Source organism: Nicotiana tabacum, chromosome 2, assembly GCF_000715075.1.
Source record: "Nicotiana tabacum cultivar K326 chromosome 2, ASM71507v2, whole genome shotgun sequence".
Classification (NCBI taxonomy): Eukaryota; Viridiplantae; Streptophyta; class Magnoliopsida; order Solanales; family Solanaceae; genus Nicotiana; species Nicotiana tabacum.
Window position 1 is genome coordinate 95,405,420 of NC_134081.1, and position 18,300 is coordinate 95,423,719.

The 18,300-nt window shown below is 33.1% G+C and overlaps 2 protein-coding genes across 2 annotated transcripts; both read right to left on the bottom strand.

Annotated features, from left to right (window-relative positions):
* Positions 1-1,004: 1,004 nt before the first annotated feature.
* Positions 1,005-2,287, bottom strand: LOC107828788 (heavy metal-associated isoprenylated plant protein 47-like). The gene is made up of 3 exons (XM_016656159.2): positions 2,152-2,287; positions 1,883-2,027; positions 1,005-1,385 (listed from the first exon to the last, which is right to left on the bottom strand). Exons 1-3 carry the CDS (start codon positions 2,155-2,157, stop codon positions 1,096-1,098), a joined length of 441 nt encoding a protein of 146 aa, XP_016511645.1. The 5' UTR covers positions 2,158-2,287; the 3' UTR covers positions 1,005-1,095.
* Positions 2,288-14,866: 12,579 nt separating this feature from the next.
* Positions 14,867-17,268, bottom strand: LOC142172689 (uncharacterized). The gene is made up of 3 exons (XM_075236362.1): positions 17,111-17,268; positions 16,854-17,001; positions 14,867-15,271 (listed from the first exon to the last, which is right to left on the bottom strand). The coding sequence occupies exons 1-3, from the start codon at positions 17,114-17,116 to the stop codon at positions 14,976-14,978; spliced, it is 450 nt and encodes a 149-aa protein (XP_075092463.1). The 5' UTR covers positions 17,117-17,268; the 3' UTR covers positions 14,867-14,975.
* Between the last annotated feature and the right edge of the window lie 1,032 nt (positions 17,269-18,300).

Consider the following 18,300-nt stretch of genomic DNA (forward strand, 5'->3'; position numbering starts at 1 on the left):
GATATGAAGAACAATGTATGAAGATTTGAAGGGGTTAAAGGCAAGTGAAAAGTTCGGGGGTAAATTGAGGATTTCTGGAATCGAAAAGTAAAAAAGGACCGAAGCTTTTATAGAGAAGAGGTAATTAATGTGTCACGTTTCACATTCGAGGACGGGCAACCGTCGGCTAACACGTGTCCGAAGTTAGAACGACGCGACTGATAGGATGTTTCACTGACCCGTCGACCCGGTTGTAGCATACGGTAGAAGGAATCGGGATCAATTAATCACTTCTCGTCGCTTCGATAAATCTACTCTCCAAAAAGTGAGGGGACTATATGTGTGCGGGTAAAATCGGGGACAATGTTACCCCCGATTCCCCAATGAAGAAACGAGAGGGAAGCACGGTCCAACACAACTTCAAGCGAAGCCGAAGTTTCCCTCGTGTAGGAGCTCAGGAGGGATGAACGATGCATTTGGGATCGGGTACGGCTAAATGACGGATCCAGACCAAGTACAGTTTCGAGACCACGGAAAAAAGTTAAACAGTTGAGCATGACAAGTAGGGAGCCGTAATATTCGCCCTCAACCGAATATTACGGCGGAAATCTCGTCTGATATCAATTACGGGTCGTCATTTACCGGAAATAAAAGATTTTTACCTTATTTAGACTTGTGCTAGAATTGAAATTCTCCTGGTATAAAAAGGGGAGAATTTTTTATTTTAACATACTGTTGACACGCATATCAAAGCAATAAAAGTTTATTTTTGTCTTCTAGCTATTATTCAAAGTGTTCTTCAGTTACTCTCTTCTTTAATTGCAACCGAGCCCATATCGAGGGTTCGATCGAGGCCGGGTTTTAGTGTTCAACTTAAGACCAGGCTTGATTGTTCCATTACGATTGGTTTGATCGTTCATTCTCTCTTTAATTTAATTATTTGTTGTTCTCAAATCGTTTGTATTGAACTAAATTACGTATCATTTAAACCGCGTACAAATCTAATTACTCATTTTTAAGGGTAAACAAAGCAAATACAACACACTAGATGTCAAGCCAGCGCAATTGAAGAGAAGATAATTTGCTTATAAGTAATCAATCTCAATAATAATTCTTTCACCGAAATGGAAGGCAGGAGGTGTTAGAGTAGTAAGGATCAACTTCCCACATTTCAACCATGTGGGGTACTCGATTACTATTATTACAACAGACCACATGAGGCACTGTTAGAACTGGCTGCACTGTTTCTTCAGCAGGTTTTTCTTCTTTCTTTTCAGGACCAACGCTCACCATCTTAGCATATCCCACCTTTTTCCTAAGTATGTTCACCAGCTTTACTGGATCTATTCCCTCTCCAATCACTGTCAGCTCGTTCTTTTCTACTTCTATACTTACTTTCTCCACCCCTGCAACGTTAAATATATGAATAAATGAACATGTCAATTTACCATTTAATTAATTTTATGCATGGTTATTAAACTTTATCCATTAAATCGATTTTTATCCACTATCACAGTAAAGTTATTAATATAATTTTATAATAGTAGAGTTACAAAATTACGATTGAACTTTATTCACTATAATGATAAACCTACTTGCGAAGATATTTTTATTGTTACAACAGGTAAAGTTTGTGATGTTACTGCTATAATGAATAAAGTCTACATTAATGTGATAAAAAAATGTAATTTGGTGAGTGCTTACGTGAAATTAATTAATTCATCTAACATTTTAAGATTTTAAATGATGCGATTGTCACACCCTTTAAAAATACAAAGCAAATATTAGTACTTGTACGTTTTAGCTAACTAAATAATGCTCAACATATACTTTTTCAGGTTAAGTTAAGGTCTTCCTTTGCTTTAGATGCTTAAGAATTCAATAATGTTCGATAATTAATTACCTGGTAAAGTTGCTGCAATGGACATGACTTTATTTTTGCATGTAGCGTCTTGAACCAGACAAGGTACCAAACAACCTAAAACAAACTTCTCCATACTGGGACGAGACTTGCATCCATTGACAGACACATTAAGAACCACCTTTTGCTGCATTATATTAACAAGAAAATAGCAGTACAACATTATCAGTAATTCTATAAGAATTAAGCTGCAATTTTATTGTGCATTTGATTTTTTGGATGCTAAAGAAATGATTATAAATGTACAGTACCTTCATTGTTCCTCTGTTGTTGAAACTTCGACACTTAACAAGGTTGTTAGGTTACAATTTTGATTGATCTTGTCCTCGTATTTATACTTAAATCACATTGAAAAGCTTACACTAAACGTTTCTAGGAAATATTCAGACAGCCTCCACGGCATTACATCATAAATGAAGGTGTCTATTATGACACTTAATTCCGACCTGTAAATAGCCCCTCCATTCTGACATCTCTCAGGGTCGTTTGGTTGGAAAGATGTTATTCCGAGATTAGTTATTTTATTTTTTTATGGGGATAAAAAAAAATACTATAATCACTGAATTAATTATACCGCAATTTTCTACCAATCAAACATGAAATAAATTCATCTTAAATTTAGTCCCGAGATTAATTATTTCATATCTTTCGTACCAAACGAGCCCTTAGTTAATTTGTAAAGTTGGAGTATATATATTTTTACCCTCTTGTCCTTTTCCTTTTCTATCTTTTCTATATATTTTTTCTCGTGAACACGACCTTTTCGAGTTTTGATGGTTGGGTATAGAAGAGATGATCATCGCTAATTAGCCGAAATCAAAAGTCAAGCAAGTCAACCAATTCACATTTAACTACTAATTCCTCCGTCCATTTTTACTTGTCCACTATATTAAATATATATTTTTAATTTTTCTTGTCAATTCTATTAAATCAAGAGAAGATCATATTTTTTCATATTTTACCCGTATCATTAATTACTTATTTCACTAACTATTTCTCAAAATTTCTCAAAATACTATCTTTATTGTGGGTACTATGATAAATTATTTCTTAAGAATTTGCAGTTCATTATAAACAAATAAAAGTAAGGTGGGAAAGTAGTTATGAGTCACCTTCTAATCATTAGGTTAACTTAAGGGCAAAGCTTCCCCCACCTGATCTTGTTCAGACTCCAAGTCACTAAACGCTTTGTATTCTTTCAAGTCTTTGCATTTAGTATTCCACTGTAGCGGTGTTCAATTGTCAACGGAATTTAAGAAGCAAAAAAAAAACATTTGAAATTGATAATCTTAAATATGGATAGAATTTTGTGATTATAAAAGTATGTCATTAAGAGTAAAATAAAATTTTAAAATTAAATATTTAAAAATATAAAATGTATCGTTCTACTGTTAGCGACTTGATTGTGGTGTTATCTTATCAATTTCCTCTGAAGTCATGATAAAACTACCAAGAATACATAGGAATCCCTTGAACTATCACTTTTGACGTTTGAACTTTGAGGGGGTCTTAATAAATCAGCTTGAAATTAAATTATTAGCTCCCAAATCCCACCTTTATTAGTACTTTATTTTCCCTAGTTAATTTGGTGGTGGTTTGACGATGGTTTGGTGGTGGCCAGTGGAAGTGGGGGTATAATATTGGTATTGAGCACTCTCCACTTCCAATCAAAGGTTGTGAGTTCAAGTCACCCCAAGAGCAAGGTAGGAGTTTTTGGAGGGAGGGGTCGAGGGTCTATCGGAAACAGTCTTTCTACCTCAGGGTAGGGGTAAAGTCTGCATACACACTACCATTCACAGACCCTACTAGTAGGATTATATTGTTATTGTTGTTGTTGTTGTTGGAGTATGGTGACTATTGTGGAGGAGCTTTGACATGATCTATGGATAAAAAGAAAGTATAAAATGAAAACATAAATAAAACGAAAAAATAGAAAGTGACCGAATCTTACACGTAGCGAGAAACAATTGGTGCGTGATTTGCACTTTTTTTCTTATAACTATATTGGCAAAGAAAAGGGAAAATATACTACTTTGAAATTATTTAAGGGGATAATAGGACCTTTTCAAAGTTTTCAGTGTCTTTTTAGAAGGAAAAAAACATAGTTTAAGGGGGACTTAATGTATTTTCCCTAAAACTACACACTGGTCACTTGTTTTTTTTCCTTTCTTTGCTTCTAGTCCTGTCGAACATAAATACTATAATAGAACTGACAACCAGCATGTTTGACTTTTTCAAGTTGAAGTTATTTACTTTAGGCCAATTTTTTTATATTAAATAGAAAATAGAAGAGGACGACCAAGGGCATCATGGTCATTTCAAATATATTACTGCACTATTTGCTTGTATACTAGGCTCAAAAGCTTGGTTGTGTGTGGACCCTACTTCCCATTTAATCTTTACTATCTTCTTTAAATGCACCACTTGATTATTGTTATTAATATTTTTTCAATAAGTACTTTTACCTAAAAATAATTATCTTTTTGGTAATTTTATAATTCAAGCGTTCATTTGATTAAAACTATGGTAACATACATTTATATATAACAATTATAATATCTCCTTGAGAAACATTATTTCATTTGCTTATTTATGGACTATTTCAGGTAAAGAAGATCTTTTAATATAAAACTTGACGATAATTTATGTAGATTTATATTCAGATGTTCTTATATTATTATAAATTGATATCATTTTATACAAGTTCTTATTAAATTTCAATTGGAATACTTTATAAAATTAGGAAAAAATACTTAAAAATAAAATATAATTTCAAGTCCCTTTTTTATTATAGAATATTGATGTTCAAATTGTATAATAAAGACTTCCTTTCTAAAACATGATCTGAGAATAATCTAAATTAAAATTTAAGACAATTAATTTGGGAAATTATTTTCTTTCAAAAATTATTATATATTAGGAAGCATGAGAAGTATCATTATGCAGGATTATATTTCTCCCTCTATGATCGAAGTTAGTTGGGTACTTCCTTTATTCAATAAGAATTTAATATTATATAAATTTGAAAATACATAAATATACAATTACCTAATTTTACAAAGGCTCAACAAATAATTATGGTGAAGAACCCCTAAATAGTATGTCAAACATATCAAAAGAAACTAAAATAAACTATAATGCTTCAATTTAAGGTCAATTCAATTAGTATTTAGAGCGATTGAGAGAATAATTTATTTTTAATAAATTATTTAGATATGTAATTAAACTATAATAAAATATAAATTTTCTTGTTAAAAATTCTTAATAATTAAAAATCACAATTATTATTTCAAAGAACTAAAAACTACCTTTTCGTCAACTATTTTGGAATACAATTAATATATTTTATTATTCAAATTTGGTTAGTATAAAAAGAAAAAGTAATACATTAACACAACTGAAAATATTAAAAGAGTAAAACTATAATTTTTTAATTTAAATAATGAGAAAATACATCATGACTTATTTTTCAATTGACTTTTTAATCATTATTTTATAACCAATTTTATAACTAATTTTAACCAATTTTTCAATTGACTTTTTAATCATTATTTTATAACCAATTGACTTGTTTTTAAAATAAAAAAGTATAGAACCTACGCAGAGACACTCTAAATTGTACTTGAAGTATTGTACAATCTTGTATAATAAAGTATGAATAGGTAATCGTGATTCTATTCATTATTACACAAAACCCTATTTCCTTTCTTCTTTTCCTAAAGGTATACAAAATATGTAATTAACAATAAACCAATTAATACAACGTTCGACTTCGTTTTGTGTTCCAAGTGGAAAAGGGGAAAAAGAAAGTGGAATCTTGTACCTTGGTATACTATTTTCAGAACAAGCCTAATAAATCTGGATCATTGCAAAGCAAATTCTCTCTCAGTGTTTGTATCCCATGTAGGCTTAAAAATTTTAACGGATCAAACTCATATAAATTTTGGATTAAATTCTAAATTTAATATACTATAAGACGAGTCAATCGTTGCTCTTGAAACCCCAAGGCTTATCAAGAATTTCTTGGAGGCTACTCTACCCTAACTCTATGTCACACATATAAAAAAAGTGTACATATTTTTTTGAAAAAATATCTCAAAAATTTCATAAACTCATGGAATATTCAAAAAGAGATCAAGATGTGATCGGACATTTCTTGACGATCAAATACTTCAACAAGATCCACAACATCCTCTGAAAATCAAATGTATCCCCTAAAGGTTCCAATCATTCTATGTTCGAAAAACATGTTGCTTAAGCTCTTGAATTATAGGGAACAATTCGGAAAGAAAAATCAATGGAACAAAGATAATTGTTCTCACAGTTGATTAATTAATTACTTTTCTTTGTGATTGCAGTTTGTTTTAGTATGTCTGAAAATTTATTGCAAGCATCCCCAATTCCCATAATATTGGGCATTTCATATTTTCTGGAGTAGCAGTCTGCCATCTACCTTTTTGACACGAATTATCTAGGCTATTTCTTATAATTTAAAAAGGTTACCAGAGAATTGATTAAGATGACAAGTTGTACGGAAACGACAATTCATTATCACTTATAAAATCTTATTTTTGTATGATAATTATGTTAGTAATCTGTAATACTATAATATAATATTACGAAACAGTAAATTTTTGTAACATAAAACAGAAACAAGGAGAGTATCTGAAACCGGAATCAGTAAATATATTTCGGAATAAAATCGAGCCAACTAAATGCACAGTGTGCCCTTAAAAAAATTATTTTCCTTAAGTACCCGAGGTGTTGGAATATTATCCTCCAAAGATAAAACGATTTAACTTACCAGAAAATCGGTACCAAAAATGCCGGTAAAACAGCGAACCACTTGAAGGTTATAAACCACACTGGAATTTAATTGTGAAGAAGAAGAAGAAGAAGAAGAAGAAGAAGAAGAAGAAGAAGAAGAAGAAGAAGAAGAAGAAGAAGAAGAAGAAGAAGAAGAAGTTCAGAAAATTTTGTAAGGAAAGATTCTGGGATCAAGGCATATTTATAGCCATTTTCTGGCACTATTTCTGAAAAGTTTGCAACCTTTCAGAAACAACCATAGCTGTTGGAACATGTGGGAACGATTCCCATTAAAATATTTTGGGAAATTAAATTAAAATAATCCGAGAAAGAAACGGACCAGATCACGTCGCGGGTCCAAGGTTATTTCGGGTTGAATTTTCGTTAATTAATTAAATAATTGAAAGAAATATTGTCCAAAATGACTAATCGATCAATCGACCTGAGGCCGAAGCCGAGTGAGCGACGACGACGATGGCGCGAGGCTTACGTTCTTCCCAACCCATTTAACACCAAGAGAAGTGTTTTCTCAATATAAGTACATTCATTTATCTTTCCACCACCAATGAGGAACACTTGCTCTTTCCAAAACAAAAGGGAGTTCACTTTCACCCCTCCATTTCCCATTCACCAATCTTTTAATCCCAACAATCCCCCACATGAATGGCGAATGACTATAAGATAAAGGAATGCACGGACGAGTGTGTGATTTACATGCAAGGACTAATTGTATCTGGATAAGTAGGTTTCCCTTTGAAATTTTCGTAGTGAACTTATATCGGATATACTCGGTCAATGGGTAGATTTGATATCTTTGAACCATCGAGCTTTGTTGTATACCTAGACAACATAAGTCACACAATCAACCCTTAACCATCTATGGTTCTCACGGTTGTGTTCGTTTCAGCCATGGGCACTGCCTGATTTTATGAGTGCTTAGAGAACGGGCCTTTACTTTCATTCCCCTTGAAGCGGCTTACACTTTACACTCACATAATTGATTTTTAAATGTGTAATCCTATAGACACACTATCTGGTCATTTCCTTACAGACTTAGCAAATCATTAAAAAGCTTAAGCTTTATTGACTCATCAAAAAAACCTTAATGATTTACCCTGATTTCTGAACAGTGTCTTCATCACGAGAATGGGTTGAGTTATTTGACAATGTTGAACCGTCATTCATAACTTTGTTTGATCTCTTTGAACCTAGCTCTTGGAATCTCCAGTCTACTAGGTAGAGTTACCGCCATGATGACTTATCCTAGTCCTTAATCCAATTCCCTTCGGTGATTTTTCAACTGCCTCACTAGATAGGACTTTTGTGAGTGGATCTGATACGTTATCTCTTGACTTTACGTAGCCAATCGTGATAATACCACGAGTGAGTAGTTGTCTAACGGTATTGTGTCTCCTTCGTATGTGACGAGATTTTCTGTTATACATAACGTTTTCTGCCCTTCCTATTGTCACTTGACTATCACAATGTATACTTATAGGTTCCAAAGGTTTGGGGCAAAATGGAATATCTTCCAAGACATTCCTGAGCCATTCAGCTTCTTCATCGGCCTTGTCTAAAGCTATGAATTCGATTCCATTGTAAAACAGGCGATGCACGTTTGTTTGGATGATTTTCAAGACACTGCTCCACCCCCAATTGTAAAAATATATCCACTCGTGGATTTAACTTCAGATGATCCGGTGATCCAATTTGCATCACTATAACCCTCAATCATAGAGGGATATTTGTTATAATGCAAAGCATTGTCTTGGGTATATTTCAGATACCCCAAAACTCGTTTCATTTAAATCCAATGTATTTGATTGGGATTACTTGTAAACCGACTCAGTTTGCTAATAGCACATGTTATATTTGGTTGCGTACAATTCATGATATACATCAAACTTTCTAATACTCTTGCATAGTCCAGTTGTGAGTCACTTTCACCTTCATTCTTTTGAAGTGCATAACTCACGTCAATTGCAGTCTTGGCAATCTTGAAATCCAAATACTTGAACTTGTCAATTATTTTTTCAATGTGGTGAGACTATGATAATGTTAGACCTTGTGGAGTCTTGTGAATTATGATTCCTAAGATCATATCAGCAACTCCTGAGTCTTTTATTTGCTAGCCAGCATTCGCTTAGTAGCATTTATATCTGCCATATCTTTGCTCATTATCAACATGTCATCAACATATAAACAAACAATAATTGTTGAATTTTCACGCGACTTCTTCTCGGCTATTTTGTTATCTTCCTCAATCTTGAGACAAATCACAAGATCTTCCAAATTTATTTATTTGCGCGCGTGCTTTAGATAGTTTTTGAAATCTCTCCACGAAGGAGGCAACGTTTCAATCATTGCAGCCACTTGAAATATTTCATTCACTGCCATACCTTCAGCAATAAAGTCGTGAAAAATAAGTTGAAGCTCTTGAAATTGGGTTCCAATGGTTTTGTTGTCTATCATTTTATAGTCTAGAAACTTGGCAACCACAAACTTTTTTAAGCATGCATCTTCAGTCTTGTACTTCTTCTCAAGTGCGTCCCATTATTCTTTCGAAGTATTCATAGCACTGTATACATTGTACAAGTCATCCTCCAAAATATTTAAGATGTAGCCTTTGCAAAGAAAATCTGCCTGCTTCCATGCCTCAACAATCATAAAATTTCTCATTGTCTGGCATGTCGACGACAGACACTGGAGGGTCTTCACTGGTGAACTTCTGCATACCAAGTGTGGTAAGCCAAAAGAACACCCTTTGCTGCCATCTTTTGATGTTGGCTCCAGAAAATATCCTCGATTTTTTGGCCAGTGGTACAACACTTCGGCTTGACGAGGCTATCGTCGTTGCCACAACAGTCGTAGAATAATTTTCATTATCAATTGTCATTTCTCACTGTCCAGAACAAAAGAGTTCTATTAATGGCAGAAAATAAAACAGTAAACAGTATTGTAGTTAATGATAAACTTTACGTTTAATATACACAACCGAAGTTTTGTATATACTGTTTCATAATAAAATGATAAAATTTTTATGTTCTTCAAATCGTTTCTGAATTTTAATACTCCGATAAAATTTTTATATCTTCAAATCAGAAATAGAAAAAATCGGGCGGAGTAGAAAACCACAAAGGTTTAATCTCCAAATCAGAATATAGATTACAATATATTAATAATTTTCTTAAGATTGTTAGTAATCTGTAATAATATAATATAATATTACGAAATAGTAAATTTCTATAACATAAAATAGAAACAAGAAAAAACAGAAATAGGGAGAAACTGGAGATTATCAAAAACTAGAATCAGTAAATATATTTCGGAATAAAATCGAGCACATTGAATGCACTGTGTGTCCTTAAGAAAATTATTTCCCTCAAGTAACCGAGGTGTTGGAATATTATCCTCCCAGGATAGAACGATTTAACTCACCAGAGTATCGATACTAAAAACGTCGGTGAAACAGCGAACCACTTGAAGGTTGTAAACCACACAATGATTTAATTATGAAGAAGAAGAAGAAGAAGAAGAAGAAGTTTAGAAAATTTCATAAGGAAAGATTCTCAGATCAAGACATATTTATAGTCATTTTCTGTCATTATTTCTGAAAGGTTACAAATTTTTCAGAAATAGCCATAGCTGTTGGAACAGGTGAGAACGATTCCCATGTAAAATATTCCGGAAATAATTGAAAGAAATTTTATCCAAAAAGATTAATCAATCAATCTTTGACCAAATCTGAAGCCAAGCAAGCAACGATGACGGCGCAAGGCTTACTTTCTTTCCAACCCATTTAACACCAAGAGAAGTATTTTCTCAATATAAGCACATTCACTTTTTTTTTCGCCACCAATGAGGGACACTTGCTCTTTCCAAAGCAACACGGAGCTCACTTTCTCTTCACTTTCATTCCTCCATTTCCCATTCACCAATCTTTTAATCCCAACAAATTACCACTTGGGTTTTTTCCTACGGCAAAAGCAAGGTAGGTTACCATCGAACCTTGGTCTTGCTTTAGTACTTCACTGTAAAGCGCTTCACATACATGACCCAGCCTAATAAGCAAAGAACTTGTATTAAGTTGGATTATGATCGAGTGAAATGAAGTGTCAAATACACCAAAACAGATTTAAATTAAATCATTACATCATTTCGTACAGATACATTGTTCTGAACATGGAAGGGGAGCCTTGGCGTAATTGGTAAAGTTGTTATCATGTGACCAGAAAGTCACGGGTTCAAGCCGTGGACACAGCCTCTTGCAGAATTAGAGGATAAAGCTGCGTACAATAGACTTTTGTGCTCCGGCCCTTCCCCGGACCCTATACATAGCGGGAGTCTAGTGCACCGGGCTGCCCTTTTTTAGGTGTTATTTAGGTTAATTCTTCTTCTTGTTTTCATTGTTGTGAATATAAGTGTACAAAGAAAACTGATAAACCGCGCCAAATAGATAATCCGAGTCAAATCGGAAAGAAAACTCAATCATAATTTGGTTTGGTATTGGAAAAAAAACGACTATAATTGGTTTGGTTTGGTTTGGTTTCAACTAAAAAAAAATTAAATCGAAACCAAACCAACCCGACATTACATTTATACAAATTTAAAAAATATTTATTGTAATATAATTTATAAATATTTCTTAAATGTTTCATAGATTTATCTTTAAACACATTATTTCAAGTTTGGACTTAACATTATTGAATGGTCCAATAAGTTTTATAGCCCATAAAAGTAGTAATTCAAATAAACTTCAAATCAATACTAATGCTAACAAAGGAAATTCAATTCAACACTAAAAATGAAAATAGTGTTGTATATCTATTTTTTTAGTTTTGTATTGATTTATAATAAAAATGCATAACTTAGTTTATTTTTTCTTTAGTGTTTAGTTCTGTAAATAATAGTATTAGTTGTACTTATTTTAGCATGACCTATATAGTACTTTAGATTATGTTAATATTTATTATGTCGTATTAGGTAGTAATATTTTCTTTATGGATTTTATTGTCTTTATTATTGAATATTTTAGTACAATGCTATGACTCATCTCATATTATTGTGTTATTTTCTTGAAAAATACATTATATAGTTGTATCCTACTAGAATTAAAGAAATATTTGGAGCACAACTTATATATTTTGTGCTATGGAGACGTACCAAGGAAATAATCCGAAAAGCCGGAAAAATAAACCCAAAAAAAATCGAGATTGAAAAACCCGACTTTGTTGGCTTGGTTAGGTTTATAGATTTAAAAATCTGACAACATTGGTTTGATTTGGTAAATAAAAAATCTCAACCAACCCGACTTATATACACTCTTAGTTGTGAACATGCAAGATGGGCCAAATCAAGATGAAGTAATTGGGCCTGGAGAGGATTTAGAGAAAACTACTCTCTATAACCCCTCAAAATTTTAATAGCTCATGTTTTTCCCTCATTGATACGAAATGGCCCTCTGGCCCAAACATATTATATCTAATAGCACGAAATGTCTATTTAGTATATATTTTGTATAGTGACAGTCTATTTTGTATATATTTTGTATAATGACAGTCTATTGTATATAAATTATATAGTGGTGATCTATTTAATATATTTTTGTATAGTGACAGTCTATTGTATATAAATTGTATAGTGGTGATCTATTTAATATATTTTTGTATAGTGACAGTCTATTTTGTATATATATTTTGTATAGTGACACTTAAAAAATACACTGTCACTCTTACAAAATATATACAAAATAGACTATTACTATATAATGTATATACAATAGACTTGTTATTCCAAACTTAATTTAAGTGCGTTACTATTTTTGTTATTCGATTTTCAGAGCAAAATCTGAATTCACTTTGCATAGTTCTAGGATAAATCTGAAACAACGCCTTAGCATCACTGTATCGGTCGGCGCGATACATAGCACCGATGATAGCATTACACGTGAATACAGTCGACAGTGTTTTTGAGAAAACGGCGTGACGAGCAACGTCAGTTGCGGATTCCAAATCCCCGGCGCGGATGAGAGACTGAACGTTACTGTGAAGGTTAATTAAGTCGGTGGCCGGTCAGTGCCGACGTGGTATCGGGAAGGCGGGAAAGAGGGTCGTCAGGTGAAGGAGATCCCCTCGGGAGTGGATCACGACGGAGAGCGTTGATTGGTGGTTCAATACGGAGGCGGTGCTTGCGACGACGACGTTCGGCATCGGCTTCTTCGGCTGAGAAAAATGCATATGATCGCTTAGGGAGAAGGAAGTTAGGGTTTTGAGGAGGTGGTGGTTGTGGTGTTGGGTGAGGATGAATGGATGGTATGATTTGAATTATGACAGCGGCAGAGAAACGGCGAAGAGAGCGGAGGAGGATGCCATAGAGAGGGGGAAGAGTGGCAGTGGTCTCGGGCTAGCCCTTTAATTAGTTTTGGGATATTAATTGTATGATTTATTTTGTGGCTACCTATTGTCATTAGTTTTTCCCGGATGGCTACACAAATGAATGAAACTGCAGTTATTGGACTATGTGAAATTGCGTTTATTGGACTATGTGTGGGATCCAAGTTGATAAAAGAGATCCCAAAAAATAATAGACAACAAATATATATATATATATATATATATATATATATATATATAAATACTTTATACATAGTCAATATGTACTTTTTAAATATTTGGCTAAGCGCTATAATTATTTTTGGGTGATCGGTAAAATGTGTTGTCGAAAGGCTATTGGACAATTCTAAGAGGAAAATTAAATATAGTTCTCTGTAGTATGAAGAGGTTATGTGAATTGTGAAGAGAATTTTGTGTCCTACTCATCACCATTCCGTCTGGTATCTCATCCTCTTCTTTGCTACTATTTTATTCCTTAGTTTCTCCATTGTAATTTCTCTATTTTAATTTCGTTAAATACAATCAATCTTCCCTGTTGTCGACTATAGAACATTAGATATGGTGAACCTGAAGACTTGTCGTAGTACTAGCACTAAAACAATTCTATCCAATAACTAGGAATACAAGCCCAAAGTTTTTCGAGGAAATTCACCTGTAAACTTGTCATATGTTTTAAAAAAGTAAATAAGAAGCAAATTTTCAATTGCTTACTATATCTTTCCTTATCAAACAGGAGATATTACTATTATGTTTTCTTCTTTTTTCCTTATCAATTGCTTACTATATCTTTCCATATATTGAGACTTTCTAAGTCACTATCTAATAGTCCTGACATTAAGACCCCGTTCGAGTAATGCAAAGATTTTTTTGGTTTCCGCTCAGTGTTTGGATTGGGGTCTAATTGATTCGAATTCGCGCCGCATAAGACCTATAAAAGGAAGAAGAGCTCCCTATCAGAATATTTTCCATACTCATGGTTCAAGCTCGAGACTTTTAATTAAACATGAAAAATACCATACATCCCACCACAACCTTTTGGTAGTGAGAGATTTCGTTTACCATATATGCTCACTGCTTTTACTTTGGGAAAAAAAGTCAACAAGCCAAAAGTTTCGAATGGATAACAACAACCCTGTGAAATATTGTAAGTGGGATTTGGGCAGGATAATGTGCACGTAGATCTTATCTTTATCCCGAATAGTAAAGATATTTTTCCGATAGACCATCGGCTCAAGAAAACGAAAAAATAAAAAAAAATCGGTACTATAAAGAGAAATTATAGGAAAAAGTTTCGAATAGACAAATTTGTCTATAACACGCGTCCTGCAAAGATGAAGATTACTACTCTCTCTACCTCACTTTATGCCTCATTTTATTTGACACTTACTATTTGAGGAGTCAAAGCAAAAAACATTACCACGATTTTCTGGAAAAAAAAAAATTCTAACCATGCTGACTTATTCATAATATTTTGTTTGAAAACACTTGTAGAATTTATGCTCAAAATCACACTGAAAATTAAACATTTTGACCCTTACCTTTCAAATAAAATGTGACAGAGGGAGAACTTTTTGTTCTTAACCAAATGAAAACTGGGAAAGCACCACCAGTAAGTACGGTGCTAGCAATATAGCCGTTCTGTTTGGATAACTTTGAGCTCATTTATCCTTAGTTAACACTTGACAGACTCACTTAACGAAGATTAATAATTCTCATAATTTACGTTTTTCTTGTCGTTGTAATACCGGAACATTAGCTGCAAAAGATATAAAGTAGTAGTAACAGTTCAATTATACGTCTTATGGTTTAGTACATGTATATATAGTTTCATTAATAATCCCTCCTTTTTTGAAAATAAAAAAAGAAAATCTAAGCCATCACCAAAATGAAAAGCAAGAGGTGTTAGAGTAGTAAGGATCTCTAACTTCCCACATTTCAACTACTCTATTAGTATTACAATTGAATACAGGCACTGGAACTGGAACTGGCTCCCCTGCAGGTTTTTCTTCTTTCTTTTCAGGAGGTTTTTCTTCTTTCTTTTCAGGACCAACGCTCACGATCTGAGCAAATCCCACCTTTTTTCTAAGTATGTTCACCAGCTTTACTGGATCTATTCCCTCTCCGATCACTGTCAGCTCATTCTTTTCTACTTCTATACTTACTTTCTCCACCCCTACAATGTTTATTATACATGTTATATTTAAACCGTAAACAATACAAAACAAACAAATAAATAAATAGCGAGCAGTAATAATTTCCTTCTTAAACTTACTAATCTGATAATATATTAATCTAAGAAAAGAAAATCCAATTCTCCTTTTTGGGTAAAGGTTTACTTAAGAACTTCAAGTGCTCCAGTAGATGATGGACTAAGCTATTGATCATAAAGGACGAAATTATGAAGTAAATGCAACGTGTCAATTGCTTAGCGCATTTAGGGATCCGACGGCCAACTGAACTGAAGAGGCCTAGCTTGATACGAGATATGCTATTTCGGTTTGTAATAAATAAATAAATAAAGAAAAAATGGTCAAATATACTCATGTACTTTCGAAAAATATTTAAATATACCCTTTGTTATACTATGAGTCCAAATATACCTCTGTCGCTATACTTTGTGTTCAAATATACCCCTCATTTAAACGGAAGGACACGTGTCATCGTCCCATTCGCCAATTCTAAATATCTCATAATTAATTAAAAAGACTCATACTCATAACCATACCCATTACCCATACCCGAAAAGCAATTTTCTAAACTAATTTTTTTGTAAAAACTGAAAAAAACTGAATTTCTTTTTTACTAAAAACTGGAAAAAAAAAACGAAAATATTTTTTTTTTCAGTTTTTACAAAAAAAGTTGCTTTAAAAAAACTGAAAAATATTTTCTAAAGCAATTTTTTTTGTAAAAACTGGAAAAAAACTAAAAAGCAATTTTCTAAAGCAATGTTTTTGTAAAAACAGGAAAAAAAAAAGATTCAACAAAATATTTTTGTTTTTTTAAAACTAATGCACCTGTAGTCCACTGCTTTAGGAAAGTCTTTTTTTTCAGTTTTTACAAAAAAATATTTTTTAGTTTTTTTAAAGCAATTTTTGTGTAAAAACTGAAAAAACAGATTTTGTAAAATATTTTCATTTTTTTAAAATTAATGCACCTGTAGTCTACTGCTTTAGGAAAGTCATTTTTTTCAGTTTTTACAAAAAATTATTATTCAGCTTTTTTAAAAGCAATATTTTAGTAAAAACTGAAGATTTTTTTTTTTTAGTTTTTAGTAAAAATAATTTCAGTTTTTTCTAGTTTTTTAAAAAACATTGCTTTAGAAATTATTTTTTGGGTATGGGTAATGGGTATGGTTATGGGTATTGTTATGGGTATGGGTCTTTCTAATTAATTAGAAGATATTTAGAATTGGCCAACATGACGATGACACGTGTCCCTCCGTTTAAATGAGGGGTATATTTGAACTCAAAGTATAACGACAAGGTATATTTGGACTCATAGTATAACGAAGGATATATTTACATATTTTTCGAAATTACTTAGGTATATTTGACCCTTTTTTCCATAAATAAATGTGCCTGTCTTAACATCTTAAGAATTTAGATGATCAGCTGGTCACACTCTTGACAATACGAAGCCCATATTACTACTTATTAGTTTTAGCTAACTAAATGCTCAGCATGTACATGAGAAAAGTTTAAGGTTTTACTATGCTTTTGGTGCTAAAGAGCCCAATAATGTTGTTAATTAGTTACCTGATAAAGTTGTTGCAATGGACATGACTTTATTTTTGCATGTAGCAGCTTCTTGAACCAGGAAAGGTACCAAACAACCTAAAACAAACTTCTTCAGACTGGGACGAGGCTGACATCCATTGACAGACACATTAAGAACCACCTTTTGCTGCATTATATTAAGAAAAATAGAAATAACAAATTATCAGTAACTCTACTAATTAAGCTACAACTTTGTTGTGCATGTGTTGGACGCAAACACTATAAATATATAGTACCTTCATCTTCCCTTGTTCCTCAAAACTTCAGTTTTGGACTGTCTTCGAAACTTCAAGGTTGCGAGGCTAAATTAATAGTGTACGTGTTCGACACTTGAAGATGTGTGGTTACAATTAAGTTTTGAGTGATCTAATTCTCCTTATCCTTAAATAGCGTGGAAAAACCTTATACTACTTGTTTTCTAGGAATGTTTAGACAGCCGCCACGACATTACATTAAGGAAGTTGAATGATCGCTGTCTAGTATATTATCAGTTAAATATTCCTAACTAATGTTAATTTGTCTCATTAGCAGGACAATAAAATAGTTGTATGTGAAATTAAAAGAAGCAAAATATTTCTAATATGACACTTCCTAGCTGTAAAGAGCCCCCCACCCCAAATGCTGACTTCTCGTAGTTAATTTGTAAAGTTGGAGTATACTTTTTACCCTCGTGTCCTTTTCTTTCTAAACTTTCTCGTGTACACGACCTTTTCGAGAGTTGATGGTTGTTTGTAGAAGAGATTCTCAGTTTCTCACCATTAATTTTTAATACATTAACATAAAGTATAACTTTGAACCCCCACAAACTTAAGATGACAAAAATGATCATCTTTAATTAGCCCAAATAATAAGTCAAGCAAGTCAAACTATTCAACGTTAGTATCAGTTAGAGTCGAGAGTAGGGACATTCTGACTTAAAGACCAAACTCCCGCACCGTGTCTTGTTCAGAGTTCGAGTCAGTAAACGCTTTGTATTCTTTCAAGTCTTTGACGTTTAATACCCACTGAATTTATTATGTTTGCTTCCTTGAAGTCGTGATAAAACTACAGGCTAGTCATCACTTGTTTTCTTTATTTGCCCTAGTCATCACTTGTGTGGAACTAATTAAATCATTACATCATTTCGTACAGATACATTGTTCTGAACATGGAAGGGGAGCCTTGGCGTAATTGGTAAAGTTGTTATCATGTGACCAGAAAGTCACGGGTTCAAGCCGTGGACACAGCCTCTTGCAGAATTAGAGGATAAAGCTGCGTACAATAGACTTTTGTGCTCCGGCCCTTCCCCGGACCCTATACATAGCGGGAGTCTAGTGCACCGGGCTGCCCTTTTTTAGGTGTTATTTAGGTTAATTCTTCTTCTTGTTTTCATTGTTGTGAATATAAGTGTACAAAGAAAACTGATAAACCGCGCCAAATAGATAAT